At 39.2% G+C, this 18874-nt stretch overlaps 2 protein-coding genes across 4 annotated transcripts; one reads left to right on the top strand and one right to left on the bottom strand.

The window, feature by feature from the left end:
- Positions 1–149: 149 nt before the first annotated feature.
- On the top strand, positions 150–12941 carry LOC308411761 (von Willebrand factor C domain-containing protein 2-like). Of its 3 annotated transcripts, XM_080905784.1 has the most exons (4): positions 150–611; positions 2122–2251; positions 8753–8982; positions 12120–12941. In XM_080905784.1, exons 1-4 carry the CDS (start codon positions 234–236, stop codon positions 12126–12128), a joined length of 747 nt encoding a protein of 248 aa, XP_080761910.1. In that variant the 5' UTR covers positions 150–233; the 3' UTR covers positions 12129–12941. The 3 variants fall into 3 exon arrangements, with proteins under 3 accessions (XP_080761910.1, XP_080761911.1, XP_080761909.1); XM_080905785.1 differs by having other exon boundaries at positions 2122–2242; positions 8753–12941; XM_080905783.1 differs by having other exon boundaries at positions 8753–12941.
- rpl23 (ribosomal protein L23) lies at positions 12838–17395 on the bottom strand. Its single transcript, XM_080905786.1, has 5 exons — positions 17323–17395; positions 16255–16338; positions 13928–14056; positions 13394–13507; positions 12838–12965 (listed from the first exon to the last, which is right to left on the bottom strand). Exons 1-5 carry the CDS (start codon positions 17333–17335, stop codon positions 12883–12885), a joined length of 423 nt encoding a protein of 140 aa, XP_080761912.1. The 5' UTR covers positions 17336–17395; the 3' UTR covers positions 12838–12882.
- Positions 17396–18874: the final 1479 nt, after the last annotated feature.

Genomic DNA, 18874 nt, shown 5'->3' with positions numbered 1-18874 from the left:
ATGATCAAACATTTGCCCTTCCCTGCGCTTTAATATCCTAACGTTACCTCCGGATTTGGCCGAAATTAAGGGCTCGGGGAGCCGCCTGCTGTCCTCGGGTAATTTCAGTGACGCTCCAGGGTGACGCGCATGTATGGGCGTCACAGGCGCTCCTGATAGTAGGAGGAGAAGTTCGGTTAGAGAAGCTCCTCAGTAATCGCACACACGGTTTAGTGTCAGGTAACCTGCTCGCCATGGCAAACCGCTATCTCTCAGTCCTGCTCGTGCTGATCCTGCTACTCCTTCCGCTGCCGCACGGTCCGGCGCGCGTGGCGGTTGCTGCGGAATACTCCAAAACCGACTTGGACTACGAGTTCGGCGACTACAGGGGGAAGTGGTGTATCGACGACCACGGCTTCGTGTACAGCATCGGAGAGGTTTACTACCCGAGCCCTACGTCGTGTCCATGCACATGCACCATCGACGGCCCAGTATGCGTCCGACCCAAGTGTCCTCGCATCCACCCCCGGTGCACGCGGATCAGGTATAAAGCGTGCTGCCCGGTGTGCGAGGCTATGGCCAGAGTCTGTGTCTACGGAGGCAAAACATACAGGCTGCTGGAGGAGTTCAGGGTGAGAAATAGCCAAACTTCTGAATAACTCCTCCGATCCATGTCCCAGCCACAAGTTCATAATATTACAACCCTGTTGATGTGTTCCATGCTAGTAGGGATCCTCTCTCAATCCAGATGTTTTTCCATCACCTACTTATAATAAAGTTCATAAATTATTGTTTCCTTTTTTGCCGCTCAGTAAAATAGTGTATTTTCTCCTCTTCTTGCAGCTGCATGACACATGTAAAGCATAGAATGTTTTGTATAGCATCCTCGCTGTGTCACTGTGATGTTTTCTAAAAGTGTTCCAAAGAAATAAGCAACACGTTTACAGGAAAAAAAAATAAAGGTTTACAGGGTTTGGGGAGTGGGGGGGATTTTTGGTTTTGTTTTGTTGTTTCACAACACTTATTCAAACTAGTTCAGAATGTGCAAACTTTAGATACACAGCCCTTATATGCCTTATTTTACAGAACACAGCTGTTTTTGCCAGAATAGTTTTAATGCATGCAGTAATACTATACGTCATCATGTCACTGATACATTTTTCATTGGTAATACATAATCATGTAATATGAAATTACCAACTCATCTAAAACCAGAGGGGGAAAAAACAAAACAAAAAACAGCAAATTTGCAACATGCTTGAATAACTTTGGGATGAAAGGTGAAATGTTAAATTCTTAATTTTCAGGTCATTGAGTAAATGTCTAGAAAAAAGATTTTCCTTGTTGCAGTGATTCATTATCTCGAACTTCTGTAAACTCCTCCGACAACCAAATTCAAACCCTTCCTGCTGTTGCAGGTTGTTTGGCCCAATTTATGATTGTTTGAAGGCTTACACGAATAAGCTAATGAAGTAACCTACAATAAATTCCATAAATATGTTTTAGATATACACTCAATAACTACTTTTGACATTGACTCAACAAGGTGACATTCCTCAGAGGTTTTGGTCTAGACTGACATGATAACATTTAAAAGCTGCACATCCATGATGCCTATCTCCTGTTCCACCACATCACAAAGGTGCTTTATTGGACAGAGCGCTGGTGAATGTGGAAGCCATTTGAGTACACTGAACCTTTTTTAATGTTCAAGAAACCATTTGAGTGGTGTGAGCTTTGTGACATGTGATGTGTAGGGAGATGTGTAGACTGTAGTCTCAAGGTGATGGACATTGGTCAGGAACAATATTCAGATAGGTGCTGGCATTTAAATAATACTGGGCTGGTACTGGGAAATCCAAAGTGTGCAAAGAAATGATCCCCCCGTACTAACACACCACCCTATTACAGAAGCATTAAACTGTTGATAGAGGGCAGGATGGGTCCAGGATGGGTTTGCTGCCCAGAGCACTAGCACTTTAAAAAAAAGGATGCCTTTTTTTAACATTCTGAAGGCACCAGAATGTTAAAGAAAAAGCAACTCTAACCCTACCATTGTTACGCATCTTTATTTTGAGACCATGCAGACTATCCAAATGTTAACATGTAATAATGATGTTCACGCTTACCTGTGTGTTTCAGCTGTCAAGGTGTGAGCGATGTCGCTGTGAGCCCAACAGAGAGGTGTACTGCAGCATTTCAGAGTGCCCAGCCCCACACTGCGTTAACCCCACCTACGAACCCAACCACTGCTGCCCCATATGTAAGACCGGTGAGAGTCACTCAGGTTCAAAGTGTTTCTTTCTCTTTGCCTCATAAAGATCTGCTTCAGTATCAGCTTTGCATACATTATGTTGCATAATCGTGTAAACTGGGAGAATATCATGAAAATTTAAATCCCCTTCTTGCAAACAAAAAGAAACAAATATGGATTTATTCGTAACTCAAAAAGTCTTTAGAAAACACGCTAAGACTTCCTGTTTGGCAAGTGATCGTATATTAAAATGCATTCACAAGTTTCACAGTTGTTTTTCTTAAAGACTCTAGTTTCAGTGGGCAGATTGTGTTCATAATGTTATGTTACCATAAGTGCAATTTAAGCTTCCCATCGAGTGTTACACAAAATCAGCAGCCTTTGGCCTTCTACCTTATATAATGTCTCTCTTACCAAACATAATGACAGTAAAAGTGACTCCAAATCTGAGCTTGTCCACAGTTTGTAGTTAAATCGAAAACCTTTGTAAATACAAAGGGTGTTGGTGTAATGATTATGAAATATCTTCAGATATGCCAAAACTGATAATTTGCTGTAAGCTTTCTCCATTAGGTCTCCCAATACCAACCAGATAGACAGCAAATAGACAGCCCCATGGATTGGCCCATTGTCACCAACAGCTGATTTACTTTTTTGAGCCAGGATCGGGTCAATATCTGATCCAAATATTGGATTGGTGCTCCCCTAGTACTTACCAAAACTTTTCAGATCGCTTCTTTTGCTCTCTGTAGTAAATGTAATCATTAAAACTAAGCTTAAATTTTTATTAAGGAATGGACGATAGCAAGAGTTGTATAAAGTCATTTGTAATGCTCTGTGTTCTCAGTTATAGATTGCAGTTTTCTTAGCCGATTGACCAGTGGTTTTTTTGCTCATTCTCATTTCCTTAAAAGAACTGAAATTGACAGCATATATAAACAAACTTAACTTTTTTTTTTAATGCTAATGCTTTTTAAATTTCGTAAAATAAATTATTAAATTTTAGATTTTCCCTCAAACTGCAGTTACAGGATCTTCTCTTAACCCTCATCCTACTGACTTGGGTGCATGCAGACCCCAGAAAGATATTTGCTGTCATTTATCTTAGGTGGGTTTTTTTTAATCATTCCAAATTTTTATGACTTTGTCATTCATTTTGTTCGTAATGATGTTCTCCCTTGATTAGTACTGTTGTAATATATTTGGGTATTCCCCGGGACCTAACACACTCAAAAGTACCAAATTCTGCCAAGCAGGTTTAATAAATGGCATTATTTATTGAGATATTGTTGCCCATAAAGCGTATATCAGTATTATATAGTATCAAATAGCTGGTAGGAACTTTCTATTGTTCATTTTAAAGAAAAAAAACTCAATTACTGCACATCATCTGGATGGGAAACTTTCCAGACTGGAAATTATCTGAAAATTTGAGCCTGATCTCCATGACACAATCGGGGTGTGCCCCAATCCCCAGTCTGAGCATCAATGACCCTCAATGGAGTGAGGAGTCAGTAAAACTATTCACTCACTCATCCAAATTGATGAATTCAGAATAAGAAATAACTCATAGTCATCCACGCCCCTTCTTCTTTCGCTCCTTCCATCTTCCTTCTTCCTCCCCCCCCCCCCCCCCCCCCCTTTTTTTTATGGCGCTTTTCAAGTCATTATTATTCTCAGACCACCTGCTCACATTAATACACAAGTATTGGGGGGACTAGAAGCAAGGTGGGTCTTGAATGATTGGTACGTCCGGCTATTGGATGACCCCATCTACATCCCGAACCCCTGCCCTCCACTTCTCTTCCTTTGCGGAAGCATTTTGAAGTTGGGACCATGGAGTTCTGGGCTGCCCCCAGACCTGATCAGAGGGAGTCAACCAATGTGTAAAATGCTCTTATCCTATTGAGAAATGATTCTCTGAATCCAAATTTCTCAAATATTGCAAACAGGAATTTACAGTTGACTTTGTCAAATACTTTTTCTGTATCGAGTGATACAATTAGAGTGTTACTTTTTTGATACTGTGAAAGCATTAAGTTAAATAGTTTATGAGTGTTTATAGATGAATGGCTTTGATGAAACCTGTCTGGTCAGGATGGATAAGTGCTGGAATTACTTTCTCAAAGCAGGATGCTAGGACCTTGCTTATATTTGTAATGTCTTTATTTACCAGAGAAAGTGGTGTATAACTAGTTGACTGAGTGAGATCTTTATTCGGTTTTAACAACAGTATTCGTGATAGGAGGAATTCTAGAGGTAATCATAAATTTATCTGTCATTCTTATAAATAGTGGGAACAAGGTTGGCCAAAAATGTTTGTAGGACCCAGCAGGGACTCCATCTGGGCCAGGTGCCTTATTATTGGGGATTTGATTAAGAGTACAGAATAGTTCTTCTAGAGCAATAGGTTTATCCAACATCCTAACTTGGTCTTGTGTTAAATGAGCCAGATCTATAGCACTAAGAAATTTGTGAATATCTTCCATATTCGAGTCATGGTCAGAAGTGTACAGATTCATGTCAAACGTCCTAAAAACATTATTTATATCTTTAAGATTACGAAATGGTTTCCCTGCTAAGTCTTTGATAACTGTAATTGTTGTTTTTTCTTTATTTTGCTTAAGTAGGTTTGCCAGATATTTGCCTGATTTATTATTGCATTGAAATTTGTCATGTCTCCAACTGGCAATCTGATGGACGAGCAGAGATTTTGCCAGGGGAATGGTACTTGTCTGACTGCATTATTCTAAGTGTAAAGTTTGGTGGAGGGGTATTATGGAGTTGGGCTCAACTACTTATTTCCATTAAAAGGAACTTTTAATGCTTCATCATACCAAGATGTATTTGACAGTTTCAAGCTCCCGACTATGTAGGAATAGTTCCAACATGACAACATGACCAGTGCACAAAGCATGGTCCAAAATGACCTCGTTTCAGGCATTCGTGTAGTCAATTCAGGTTGCTCAGGTTGTCTGCCTGGTCTTAGAGTCCTGGTCTACTGCTCTATTAATAAGAAGTTGGTTCTTTGGCCCTCTGGTGTTTTTTCCAATGCCTTTCTGAACTGTGGTTACATACTGACTAATGCACCTACTCAGCTTGGTAGCTACAATGTTGACAGGAGCTGCCATGTGTGGGAGAGGCAGGTAATTGGCCAGTAATTTCATGATGGCGTGCCCTTGTGAGCATCCTTCATGATCAGGATTGTCTACCCTTTGTTAGCCAGTCTAGATGAGTACCTGCTGTTAGCCACCTCCTTTGTGCTTCCTATCATCTGTGGACTGCCGTTAGCTTCTTCAGAGGTAGGCATGGATCATGTCTCAGTTAAAAAAATGAAAATCCTTCTGTGCTACCCTGATTTTGGCTTCCAGCCTTCTTGTCCACGAGGATCTATATCTACATATATCCTTGATCTTGTACCCTAGTACTTGTAGGATTACCGTACTACAGAAGAAGTGACTCGCATCAAGAAACCTTACCAGTGGCTGGACAAAGCCATAGAGGGTGGGGTCTATCACACAAGGCAAGTTCCAAGGCGCAGGCTGTGCAAAGATCTAGAGACAATCCAGCACATAAGCGCAGGGTGCAAGATGCTAGCAGGAAGGGCATGGAACACCATGAGCTAAGATCCTGTGAGACTTGCAGATTAGATTAGATTAGATTAGATAGAACTTTATTAATCCCTCGGGTGGGTTCCTCTGGGAAATTCGATTTCCAAAAAAGCACAGCACCAACAGAAGTTACAGAGTTACAGAATATTATATATATATATATATATATAATACACACACACACACACACACACACATATATATATATATAAATACAGAGACAATATAAATAAAATATACGAAGGGGATAAATAGAATAAATAGGAATAAAAATAAAAATACAAGTGAATTGCACATTTCAAGTATTGAGTCTATTGCACCGTTGACTATTTACAAAAGTATTGCACAAAAGGTATTGCACAGTGAGGTGAAGAGGCACTACAGCTTAGTTGTTCCCCCCTCCTTTGTATAGACAGACAAACTAGTGGTGGCTAACCCACTTGACATAGTAGTGGTGGACAAGCAGAGAAAGATGGCTGTAGTGATAGATGTAGCTCTACCCAGTAGCTAAAAAAAATGGTAAATGGAACCACTATGCGCAGGACCCTCAAGCGCTCAGGCCCATGGTAGTGGGATAGAGAACCCAAACTAGGATAAAGGCTGTCTACAGGTCGAGTAGGGACATTTTTTTTTTGTGAGGGAATATGAGCATCAGAAATATGAGCAAGAGACACATAGCCCACAAAATCCATACCTGGACGTTGCCTGCATTAACAAAGTCTGTATCAGATGTTAAGGAACTAGGGCACATTGATGAGAAGTGGGCTACTGAAACAATAAAGCATAAGAAGACGAGGAATGAGAATAGGGAGCTGTTGGCATGCTACTACACTATGCTGCAATAGCAGCGGAAGGAGTTACATGACGAGAAATATGGATTCTTTTACACCCAACAACTAGACTAACATCGAAAAAACTAGTAGCTCAGTAGTCCAACATCTGGAAGAAGCAACTGCTATCACAACTATGACAAGACTCATGACGTACAACATAAATGCTACAGCAAGGGGGACCCAGGACATCAGGTCGGGTGGAGGTATCATCATCCCCTGGGTTGGGGTGAGGTTGGGTAATGCAAGAACAGTTGCAAGTTTCTTGGGTTTTTCTCTTTATCTATTGTTGTAGGGTCTACCTTACAATATAAAGCGCCTTGAGGCAACTGTTGTTGTGATTTGGCGCTATATAAATAACATTGAATTGAAGTTCTAATTAAACATGGACATTAAATTACTTACAAACTCAGTGCATGCTTTTATACAGCTTATCAGTGCTTTTGGACATTTTTTCATAACAGTTCTGTTTAAAATGTTGCTGTCTGAATGTTTTCCCCATTCCCAGCTGTCATTTGTTTCATCTATGTGTACATCCACTCTCCTCTGTGCTGTTATATCCCATCTCACTGACTTTATCCTCATGCGCGCGCACACACACACACACACACACACACACACACACACACACACACACACACACACACATATTTAAGCTGTTGATCCCAGTGTGCACTATAGTAAGAGCGGTCATTGTGACAGTCAGTATGTTCACCCTGGAGCTCTCAGAAGCTGCACTGGTTATGTCACATCACACACCCTGCAGCTTATACAGTCATTCCCGTTATGTCACTCAGACTTTCATTGCTACTGGCTTTGAAACACTGGTGCATCAGTGTGTGTGTGTGTGTGTGTGTGTGTGTGTGTGTGTGTGTGTGTGTGTGTGTGTGGGAGAGTTTGAGCTCTTTTGTAGCAGTGGGTATATTAGCTTTGCTTTTATATGTTGCCTTAATTATAGAATAAATTGGACATGGAAAGCAGTTAAAAGGTAAAAAAAAAAAACCCAACAGGAACATGCACATAAACATGCTTTGCTGTTGCCTTGCTCTTGGTGTCTAAAGGCAGTTGCAGTTAAGTTGAACCTTCTATTTTTACTGCTTCAGTTCTGCACAGACAGCGGGACAGATGGTTCAGTTTGTTGCGTCACTGTTTTCTTAATTTATTTATTTTTTTCCTTACTACTGCCAAATTCCCTTATGTCAGCTGTGCTTTATTGGATGCCATCAGATCTGGCATTAGATGAACTGTACTTCCTGTGCTCCTGCTGGTTGGGGTTGGTAATTGTTTCTCAGGTAGCCGCCAAATAAAGGAGCCCCATCTGTGAATAAGGAATGCAAATCAAAGGCAGGCTGTTTGCATTATTTAGTCAGTAATTACTATCCCACATAATTTGTAACTGCGATTTTGTTGTTGCTTTAATATGATATAGACCTGAGAGATATTAGAGGGCATTCATTTATCTTTTGGGAAGAGAGACTTCTTAAACTAAAATAGTAAATCAATAGTAAAACTGCTGTATGCAAGAAAATTGACATAATTTAAACGAAACAGGAAAAACAATAATTTTAACAGGTAATATTAAAATAAAATAAAAAAACAACTATATTTAGACCTGTGTTGCAATGGAAAAAAAACATTTCACTGTGTGCTTGTTTGTTTTGAGCACACTAGCAAGCCATGATAATATTTTTTTAACTGAATAATTCACAAAGCATCAAGCATACAGCTAATACTGACAGTGCTGAGGTGGGTGGTTGGTGGGTTGTAGCTTGGGAGTGGACCCCCATATCAAATTGGGGTTAAAGCCCTATAATAACCTACAGCCAGATTTGTCTGTAATTACAGATCTGAGACTTAAAATATGCAAGAATGGAGTTATTTATTCTTTAGGTTTATGATTATTTTTAAAAGTAAACCCTACTTGAAAACAATGAGACCAAAGGTACGGTCCCATTAGAGAGACAGCCGGCATGTTTCACAAGCGATAACCTCGACTACAGAGGAAGGATACGCTCTTCTATGAACTCGTTCACTGTTTGATGACGGAAACGACAATAAAATGTTAACTGTCATTATAGGTCCCAACTGTTTTGCTGGGAACAGGGTGATCCCAGCAGGGGAGCGTGTGAACATTGACGAGCGAACAGTATGCTACTGCACCTACCGGGATGGGACATGGCACACCCACCCCCATGCCACCTGTGAACAGCGCCCACAGCCCAGCCCAACACAGAGCACCCGCACTGAGGCCCCCAGCGACAAGGACAGCAAAGGGAAGGGAGGGAGGCCATTTATTCCCAGACTGGATGTAATACCTTGAATTTTAATTTGTTAGATAAATTTATCAGAGGCAGAGTCACTCTTGAGGTACAAATCAACTCATGAGTCTGCTAAACTTCAACTTTTAGAGCACCACATAAAATGTATTGTTCAGAATCTAGCTTAATTATCCAAATAGAACAGCTTCTCCATATGGAAAAGATATATATAAATCTTATAAAGTTTGTATCTGTCTTGTGTCTGTCTTGAAAAGCATATAAGAGTGAAAACAGATATAAGATCCCTTGAAAAATTATATAATGAAACTTGTATGTTTTGGATACTTACTAAAACAATGTATGAAAGTAATGAGAAAGTGGCCACTTTCATGAGTAAATCATATAAGTTTTCACTATTTCTTTTCCATATGGGTCGGTTCTTCTACCTGAATTCAAGATCTAAAGTTAACTTGTTGGGAAATAAAACAAATTGGTTCCCATTTCTTTCTGGGAAATGGCACATCTTAAGTCCACACAATGGGAACTTCACATAGCTTGGCCAAAATTCTGACTTGTAGTGAAGGTGGCTCCCTGGAAATTTAAACTCTTTTTCCACTACAGCATTGGGTAAGCTCTACTGTATATTTAAAAACAAAAACCCCCACTAAGCTGCTTCTGTTTGGCGTTGGTGAAATAAAAGTGAAACTGTAAAATAATCAAAGAGATGTTTAGTGTCAAGTGTAGAAATGGAGCTGGTTGGCAAGACCATTGGGAAAGAAGTTATATTGACAGTAGAAACCCAAACAAGAAAATAGAATACACAACTCTGAGACAGCTTGAAACAAATGCCCAAGAAAGTGGTTAATATCCTATCTTACTCAGTCCATTACTTTATTCAAACCTGAACTGCTGTCATACAAAATGACTGAAGAATTGACACTCTAGCCTTTTGATCAAATACAGTAAATGTAAGCTTTTTTTTCAGATGTAAAGACCAGGAATTTTTTTTGAGATACCGCACAGCCAAAGAAATTCTACTGTAAACACATGCTCATTTAATGGATTTTCTTGTCTTACTGTATTGTTGAACACTGCTGAAGACATCAAACTGTTAAATTTCACTATTAAGAAGTCATGAAGACCTACAGATTTTACAAATATCTTCAAGTAGTTCCCACAAATGCTTTTGGTGGCTGTGTTCTCTTAAACTCTGTGCTCCTACTCATTTCAAGCCATCTCAGATGCATGGGCCATTCTCCTGAAAAATAGATGATTGTCCAGGAAGTTCAGAGCAGACTGTATGCTGTGTTAATGGAGAATAATGTCCATCTAGCAAAACTTGAAAAGACACTGAAAATATCTTGAAGAAAACTTGAGTTGCCATGGATGACACAGCATTTCTGACACACAGTAGTAATACTAGAATGACACCATCCTAAACCAGTCCAGAGTAGACCGACTGTGCCACACATTTTAAGTATGCTGAGATTTGGTTGTTTATGAAAAATAAAAAATAGCATTGAAATTTCCTTTTACATGAGATTGGATAAAAAAAAAATTAAAATACACTTTTCTTATTTCTACACCTCTGTGGCAGCAGTACTAACCTATGTGTTGCCCTAGTATGTGGGAACAAAACTCTTAAGAAGCCCATTACCAAGAATAGACATGAGTATCCAATCAAAACCATTTTATAAACCAGTAGGTAAACTTAAAGTAGTTGATAGTTTAATTGGATTCATTGGTTTAATTGAAGGCTTTATAACGATCAAAAAAAAGTTGTACTTCCCAATTTTAAACTAATTTAGACATAAAGGGGCATTTCTAGAGCAATGCTGTTTGATGAGCTGTGGTTTCTCTAACCCATCTTTGCAGCAGAAAGAATCTCTTAAACTTCAGGTTTCCCAAACTGAATGACTTTCATATCTTAAAGTAATGTTGAACTGTTGTTTATTAGTTGTTATTAGCCATTAGCAAAGCCATTCTAGAAGCTTTGTCTGCTTTATCCAGTCCAAAACCAGTTTTGATCCATGTTTAGCATTACCCTCCTGTTGGAACATTCTGTTGTATCCAGCAAAACAGCCTGAGAGCATACTGCCACCACCATGCTCGATAGTCGGTATATTTGCAGAGGTTTTAAAGCCTCCAAACGCCACAGTGATCCAAAACCTGTCCTACTGTACAGTGACACTGACATTATAGCAGTTTCCAAGACTCAGGCAGACTTGAGCCTTGGTTGTTCTTGAATATCCTAACCAATTTCTTCACCTGAGTGCAGGATAGGGTCTTCTTCTACAACTTGGCGGTGATGACACATCCAAACAACTTGTACCTACACAAAATTGTTCAAACTGATGATCTTGGAATCTGCAGATGTTTATAAATGGCTCCAAGACACCTTCCCAAGTTGTGTAACTCTGTAATTCTCCTTTCTTAGACTTTCCAGTTGTTCTGCATATTTGTCAATTCAATGATTGTTGTCATATAACTTCCTCTATGCTGGTAAAGAGAAAGTCAATTATGATCGATAATGAGAATAGCTCTTGAAGTTGAAAGACAAAAGTGAATGTGTGTATATATTTTAGCCTGTATATATAATTTTGACCACAAATGAGCCACGAGAAACCATCTCGTGGCTCATTTGACAAGTATTCCCGTCACCTCGCTCCAGGAAAGACTTTATTCCGGTCTCACTTTGCTTCTCTCCCTCAGTGTTTTAGTGAGGAGGATTATGTGAGGTTATCACTAGTTCTGTTTTCTAAAAACAAAATAAATTCAAAGTTGTGTACTAAATATTTTTTAAAACATTAAAGATGTATGCCCTGCAATTATTATACCAGGGGAAAAGAACAATTCAAAGAAATTGTTAAGGCTCAAAATATAAAGTATGTAAACTTCTGACCACAACTGTGCATTCTACAGCTAGATAGCTTTGCACTGTCTGCTTATTTGTCAGGCATTTTATGTCCATTGTGTCACTAACCTCTTGCATTAACACTTCCAAGTTCTTTTACTAAACCTGCAGGTACACAGGCTACATGACCACAGCTGAACGTTCACCTACACATACACAGTATTATCTGTACCTTTGTTAAGCGCCACTTTTTCACAACTGAAACTGTATGCAGACATACTGTCACAGTGAAGTGCGGGAAAATGCAATGTTTTTCTTTTCTTTGTACCTCAGACTGATTGACTTTGGAACATGGGCATGATGAAGGCATCTATGACAGAGGAAACATGCTATATGCAGATGGTAGTGTGGCTTCCATCTGCCAAGCAGTGAGGTGCCAGGGATGTCCAAGTACAGCAGACAGAACTGAAAATGGCCGAGCAGGAAAGCACATTTATACACTAACTGAAAAAGGATGGTGTACACATGCATGCCAATTCACAGGTCACCTCCACTGTATATTCAAAACTCTATTAATGCCACACTCCTATAAAGAAGTCCACTAGGGGAAGATTTCATTCACGGTTAGGTGGTGACAGCTAGACACTGTAAAAACACATTTTGAAGTGTATTCCTCTTTATTAATTTTGTGTGGCTTCTATCCCATCCTCATGTCGGCTGTAAAATTCACCCCTCACGAGTTAGTTTGTTTTGATTTAAATTCTCCAGTCAGGTTCAAAGTTTAGACTTCTCCCTACAGCTGTAGTCTTGACATTTTTGTTAACAACATCTTTGTTGGCCCTAGTGTATCTAATGTGAGGAACGGCAAGGGGTACCAGCTCTCAGTCATGTACATACTGAATATAAAAGAAAAATAAACTTCATATTACCAAAAAAAGTTCTGAGCATGTACTTGACTCTTTATGAATATTAAAACACAACAATAAGAGCCTTTTCTGTAATAGTCTTAACATTTTGGACCGAAAGGTAAATGAAACAACCAAGACACATCTCAATAACAAGTTTTTATTGAAAACAAACAGGTGCAGGGTTCAGCTCAGGCTATGCTGCCAGCATTGGAGGCAATCCTGGGCCACAGGTCAGCACACTCTTTGGCCACTGGGCCTGTGATGGCAGAACCTGTAGACACACACACACGAAGGAACATAAGTCCCGATACTTGTGTTATTTTAAAAGCTTAAAAAATAAACTGATTTTACAATGGAGAGGCATAAAAGTTAGGCAAATTGATAAGGTGGTGTTATTTTCATTACTGGGAGCACATCATTTGGGTCAAACATAACATTAACCAATACATTAAAAGAAAAAGTTGTACTGAGTATTTATAAATTGTCTCATCCCTGATTGAGATCAGTCAGCCACAGTGGGGTCGCTGCCGTCTCACCCACAGTGATGAAATCAATATTCCCTTCTACGACAACTCACCGAGCCACTGAGCAGACAAAGCAAGTGCTTTTGGAAGGGCAAATATGCGCCTGTCATGACCACACACCAATCACCTCCCTGTACAGCGCGCATGAATGCCACACCACGTTTCAAAAACCCACCTTTCATTTCTCCTTTGTTGTTTACTATGACACCCGCGTTGTCTTCAAAATAGAGAAACACGCCATCTTTTCGTCTATACGACTTCCGCTGCCGTATCACCACCGCAGGATGCACTGTGGAGAGGGGAACAAGGTTAATTTGAGCTTAAAATGAAAAACTAAAAACCATATTTGAACAACTTTCTGCAACTGAAACTGGCAACTTATATTTAGACATTTAAAGACTGCAGATGGCGACGGTAGTTCCTGCTCTGCTCTAGGGATCTTCCAGCTGGAAGGCTACTCCAACCAGAACCTGTAAACACGTTTCACTAAACTAAAGCTAAACAGGCAATGAGGAATACAGTCACCAGCTTCACTGTTAATGGATCCACCGCTCCTTATTGTTTAGTTATCTATCATTGAGAAATGACTGCTTCTGCAGGAAAGCAGCTTAAATGACATTTAATAATTAGTTTATGAAAGTGTGTGCAACGCTGCAAACAGAACCTACATGTCTGGTGAAGACTGTATGACGACCAGTTTCCCACTTACCTTTCTTCCTGAGCTCTGGCTTGCCTTTCTTGACTGTGGCCATGACCATGTCACCAACTCCAGCAGCAGGAAGACGGTTCAGACGCCCCTTGATGCCTTTCACAGAGATGATGTACAGGTTCTTGGCACCTGAAAAACACAGTAAGAAACACCATAATGAGAACAGAGGACAGGGTGGCAGAAAATAAGATCTACTCCCATTCCGGTTTATGATAAATTCACTTTGTCAGCTTGTCTCATCCCTGATTGAGATCAGTCAGCCACAGTGGGGTCGCTGCCGTCTCACCCACAGTGATGAAATCAATATTCCCTTCTACGACAACTCACCGAGCCACTGAGCAGACAAAGCAAGTGCTTTTGGAAGGGGCGGACAGAAGGAACCAACTGGTAGCCATTTTCCCAGTGCTTCACTAGGGCTGTTCGATATAACGATATATCGCATGACGATATAAAAACATCTATCGTTTCATTTTACACTATAGTTTGTTTTGTGGTGTCGCAAAATAAACTGTTTACGGCAATATTTTTTCATTATTTTGATGTCACTGTAGTGGCTATATTAATGTCTTAAAGTTCTCTCTTTCTCTTATATTTAATATAACCACACTACGGACAGACAAGCGCCTGTTTCTATGCGTTGTCGTTAGTAACAACGACGGTAAAACTATCGCGTGTCCGCTTGTTTATTTTCTACATAAATCTTTCACAATAAAACTCAAGATCCTGTTGAGACTTTTCAAAAATAAACTGAATCACGTGAAAGAGTATGCAGAGTATTTACGGGTGAGAAGCAAAAAAAGGGCCGCCAGGTGCTAAAAAATAAACCTTAGACTCAAACGTTAGAACAGGCTTTTCCCTGCAGCACGCCGTGTAATAAATACAAAGAAAACGCCGGCCGTTTCAACTTATATCTAAAAATGTATCGTTTCATGCATCGGTTAAAACACTCGACTCCAGGTACACGACGCCCAGCTAGAAACACTTCACACAAGTCAAGCTGCCCGAGATTCACAGAATTCACAGAAAATGTTACAATTTTGTGATTTGTATCGTTATCGGGACGATAGATGTCTTATATTGGGATACGAGATTTTGGTCATATCGCAAAGCCCTACCTGTCACTGTAGTTTCACTTTTAAACAACAGTGCTATGTTTATGCACAGGTTCACATAATGTGAGATACAGTTACTCAAAGTTCTGAAACAGTTTCTTTTTCTGCCAAGTACTTTTTAAATTGGTTCTAAAAAACAACATACCTTCAGTGTCTAATTACTTTACCCCCCAAGGTAAATTAATTGGACACTGCTACCAATCGTGCCCATTAATCTACATATTAATCCAAGTTCAACTTCAACAACATGTTTTTGAGTATAGATTTTAAGTCAGGTGAGCCTTCAGGTACAATCAAGTACAATCAAACAGTCAAAAGCATTCTGTCTAGAAAAAGTGGAAACAAAAGAACCATGTTGGGTGAGATCTTAGTTTTCAGAAAACCTCTCTCCTTAGACCTGACACACTGATGCTTTACATGTTAATTTTCACACAGAGGTTAAATAAAAAAATCTCAAATAATCCATTTATATGCATTAGTCAGTATGGTAGATACCATGTATTCCAAGTCGTCACTTATATTTAATGATAAAGCTGCTTCCAGGACAACAAAAGCAGACTTATTCAGTGCAAACATCAGCAGGTATAAGCAACAAGGATTAAAACAATATCTTTCAATAAGAAAGAGTACAATGATTATATTTGCTAATGTGTTTTATTAGCCTTTTGTGATCATTACTCTGCAAACAACTGCTTTAGGAAAAAAAACACTATGAAGTTACAGGGAATAACGAGTAAGGGGTTTCTTCTCTACACAGGGCAATACCAAGGAAGTGGGAGGTTTATCGCCATTCCAAGCAGTAAGAAATTAATCCAGGTTTCCAGTACATTCATCATTGAGCAGCACATGGTTCTCTATAGCCAAGTTAAAATTAAGCAGTTTCACATAACTTTCAAAATTTGAAAGAAAAAAACAAACCAACCCTGAGATTTACCAACTTTGTCCTTTTGTGATACTTTTAGTTTGAACTATTTACAACAACAAAATCAGAAGGAGCACACCAAATAAACTAGTTCACATACAGGGAAGAATGGTGTGGTCAGTCTTAGTGAAAAGATAACAGCTCAACATCAAAAACAGCAAGTTTTAGGCTGGATCTTAAATTCCCTTCAATCACTTAAGAGTTTAAGACCGTATTGTATAGAAAAGGTGAACAAGAGAAGCAAAAGTCAACAGGAGTCAACCTGACACAGCAACGAGTTACCACAGACCTACCTGTGTTGTCCGCGCAGTTGATAACTGCTCCTACTGGGAGACCCAGGGAGATGCGGAACTTGGCTCCAGAGGAACCACCACGTCCTGCAGGAAAAGAAACATGCTCGAGTAAGAATCATTTCTACCTGACAAATTGGGCATTTGTGATTCAAACTCAGAGGAAAGATATTTCAAATGTAAGTATTTACCATGAGTGCCCTTGTGTACTTAGTGACACTGAAATCCCTGACTTACGATAGCGCTTTAACCATCACATAGGTCCATTTTAGGAGCGAATGTCACATTTGAGAAATCTACACACCCACTGTAATACATAAGCAGCAAGCTACAGCATGCTTTACTGAAGCTTGTAACGCAGCATGAATATGACCTTTGATCAGGACACAATGATGGTTAAAATTCAGAGAAGCCAAATCTAAAGGAACGTCTAACCTTAAGGATATTACAAATACACAACTTTTTACAATTCTGTTTAATTTCGAAGCTACAAAACACGTAAACACTTTAAACCCTATTTTCCATTCACTGGGTTAAGAGTAATGACACGTAGTAACCAAGAGCTAAAACTACATTGAACCTCACGCATTTTCCCTTTTGCTCAATAAGAGTTTGTTTCAAATGTGGCAGCTCCAATTTATCTACAATTCACGCTTGGTGTGCACCGGCTCTGCTTAGCTTTCCCGGCTAGCCCTGATCACCACAAATAAATTCACTTCATTGGCACACTTTCAGGTCAGGAAGCATCGTTATAACTCACTTAAAAACAAAGACCTTATCACCACACAGAAGGCTAAAGTGTGTGGAAGAAAATGCGACTAGCTCGTACACATTTTCCGCCTCTAGCATTTCTCGCTTCAGTAATACATGGCGCTGAACGAAAAACATGGCTTCCTTCAATTCCCATCTCAACCGCGATCTTTATAAAATCGCTAACTTTTGTCATAATTTCAAAACTAGTCCCACAAAAACATTGATTTAGCTTCTCTATCACACATAAACAACTATATACGCTGTAGCTCGTCTTAGAAAGAGCAGATGGAGGTGGATTTTATAAAGCAACTCTCATACCTCTCTTAGACATTGCTGCAGCACGGAAAGAGGAAGGCGGAGAAAGGAATTGTGGGTAATAAAGCTGAACAGAAGTTCCTCCGGGTCAGGGTGACGAGACGCGCTGCGTTCAAGAACAGTCGGGAAAATTCACCAAACACATTTGGTGTTTACGTTATTTTTTGCGTCTACGATAGAAAATCGAACTGGATCACAAAGTGATGTTATACTTATTAGTCTCGCGTGTTTTAAAAACACTGTTTACCTTAGTTTCCCAGTGTTTCTTCTTTTGTAAGTCCAATTTTATTATTATTATTATTATTATTATTATTATTATTATTATTATTATTATTATTATTAGAATCAAATTATTTACTTGTTTACCTAAACAATTTACCTGGCCGTTATATGTAGTTCCCGTTTAATTCGGTCTTGGGAAAGGGTTGAAAAATTGTTTTAACGGTTTCGGATAGAAATGTAGTTGTACAATCATTTGTTTGGACTGCTAAGAGGTGACACTGTTGTACTTATTGTTGTGCTTTATGAATACATTTTTTGTTTGAAAAATCCTGTGGTTAAAATTAATTATCATTTTATATCATTCATCATTTGTTACTGAATCATAATGAATCAGAACAGATCACTGACACAACAACGTCCTCGTCTGTGCGTGTTCTCTGTTTAAAAACGTCAGTCTGTTACATTAAGACTTTAATTACATTTCATGAATATAATTAAGCAAAGAACTCAAGGATATTACATTGTAATCGACATGATGGGACAACAGAAATTAATTTAAACTCAGATGCGCATCTTTCTAAAAAGAAAAAAAAAGAAAAAAATAGAATATCACAAATTGTTAAAACTGATGGTTTATGAGGCTACATGTATATCTTTGCTTTTTTCTTTCTTCTGGCCTCTTGGGGGCAGCAGAAGCTTGTTGAGATAATATGAAGAATCATCAGTGGTCTGGATTGGACTGGTAATCCAGCCCAGGGTAGATGCAGTTGTAGGCCGTTGGGTCAATATGATTTTTCACCTAACTTCAAACCTAAACAAGAAAACCAGCATAGTCAGAGTGTTAAGAGCGGTTAAAGAAATACCTAGAAATAAGTTGTGATATTTTCAGTGATCTCCAGTAGAGATTGTAATTATCTGGCCTCTGCTGTTGTTCTTTGCGGATTTAGCCACCTGAATTCATCAAGAAATAACCAAATATTACACAAGCTATCATGGCTGATTTCCAGCACTTAGACAGTACAAAAGGAGTATAATGATGGAAATCAGTGAGTGAATCTACTCAAAAAGTTCTTTAAGCAGGGCTATGTGACTATCTGTCTGTCCCCATCATCTAGCAGACTGTGGGCATTTAGTAGTGAGTGCTGGGCGTATCCCCCCCATCACTGGCTTAAATCAGTTTCTGTTAACCTGTTGTGGTTATACCCCAAGGATCAGAGACTTGGAGCCTTTGAATAGAGACTTCTGTACAGAGGTAATCTAATGTTTACGCCATTTTACAACACAGCTCACCATTATAAAGAGTTTCTAAGTGTTTTAAGGGTTTTTACTTTCA

Source organism: Rhamphochromis sp. 'chilingali', assembly GCF_963969265.1.
Source record: "Rhamphochromis sp. 'chilingali' genome assembly, chromosome: 15".
In the NCBI taxonomy this organism is placed as follows: Eukaryota; Metazoa; Chordata; class Actinopteri; order Cichliformes; family Cichlidae; genus Rhamphochromis; species Rhamphochromis sp. 'chilingali'.
The sequence above is the reverse complement of the archived record's forward strand: the minus strand, read 5'-3'. Positions and strand labels throughout refer to the sequence as shown.

What these genes read in the sequence shown, in the direction of transcription:
- LOC308411761 (XM_080905783.1), top strand. Translation starts at nt 234, where the DNA reads ATGGCAAACCGCTATCTCTCAGTCCTGCTCGTGCTGATCCTGCTACTC. An exon ending in GGCTGCTGGAGGAGTTCAGG is followed by an intron (nt 612 to 2,121) that starts GTGAGAAATAGC and finishes TGTGTGTTTCAG; the next exon opens with CTGTCAAGGTGTGAGCGATG. An exon ending in CTGCCCCATATGTAAGACCG is followed by an intron (nt 2,252 to 8,752) that starts GTGAGAGTCACT and finishes CTGTCATTATAG; the next exon opens with GTCCCAACTGTTTTGCTGGG.
- rpl23 (XM_080905786.1), bottom strand. An exon ending in CAACTGCGCGGACAACACAG is followed by an intron (nt 14,057 to 16,254) that starts GTAGGTCTGTGG and finishes TGTGTTTTTCAG; the next exon opens with GTGCCAAGAACCTGTACATC. An exon ending in GCCAGAGCTCAGGAAGAAAG is followed by an intron (nt 13,508 to 13,927) that starts GTAAGTGGGAAA and finishes CCCTCTCCACAG; the next exon opens with TGCATCCTGCGGTGGTGATA.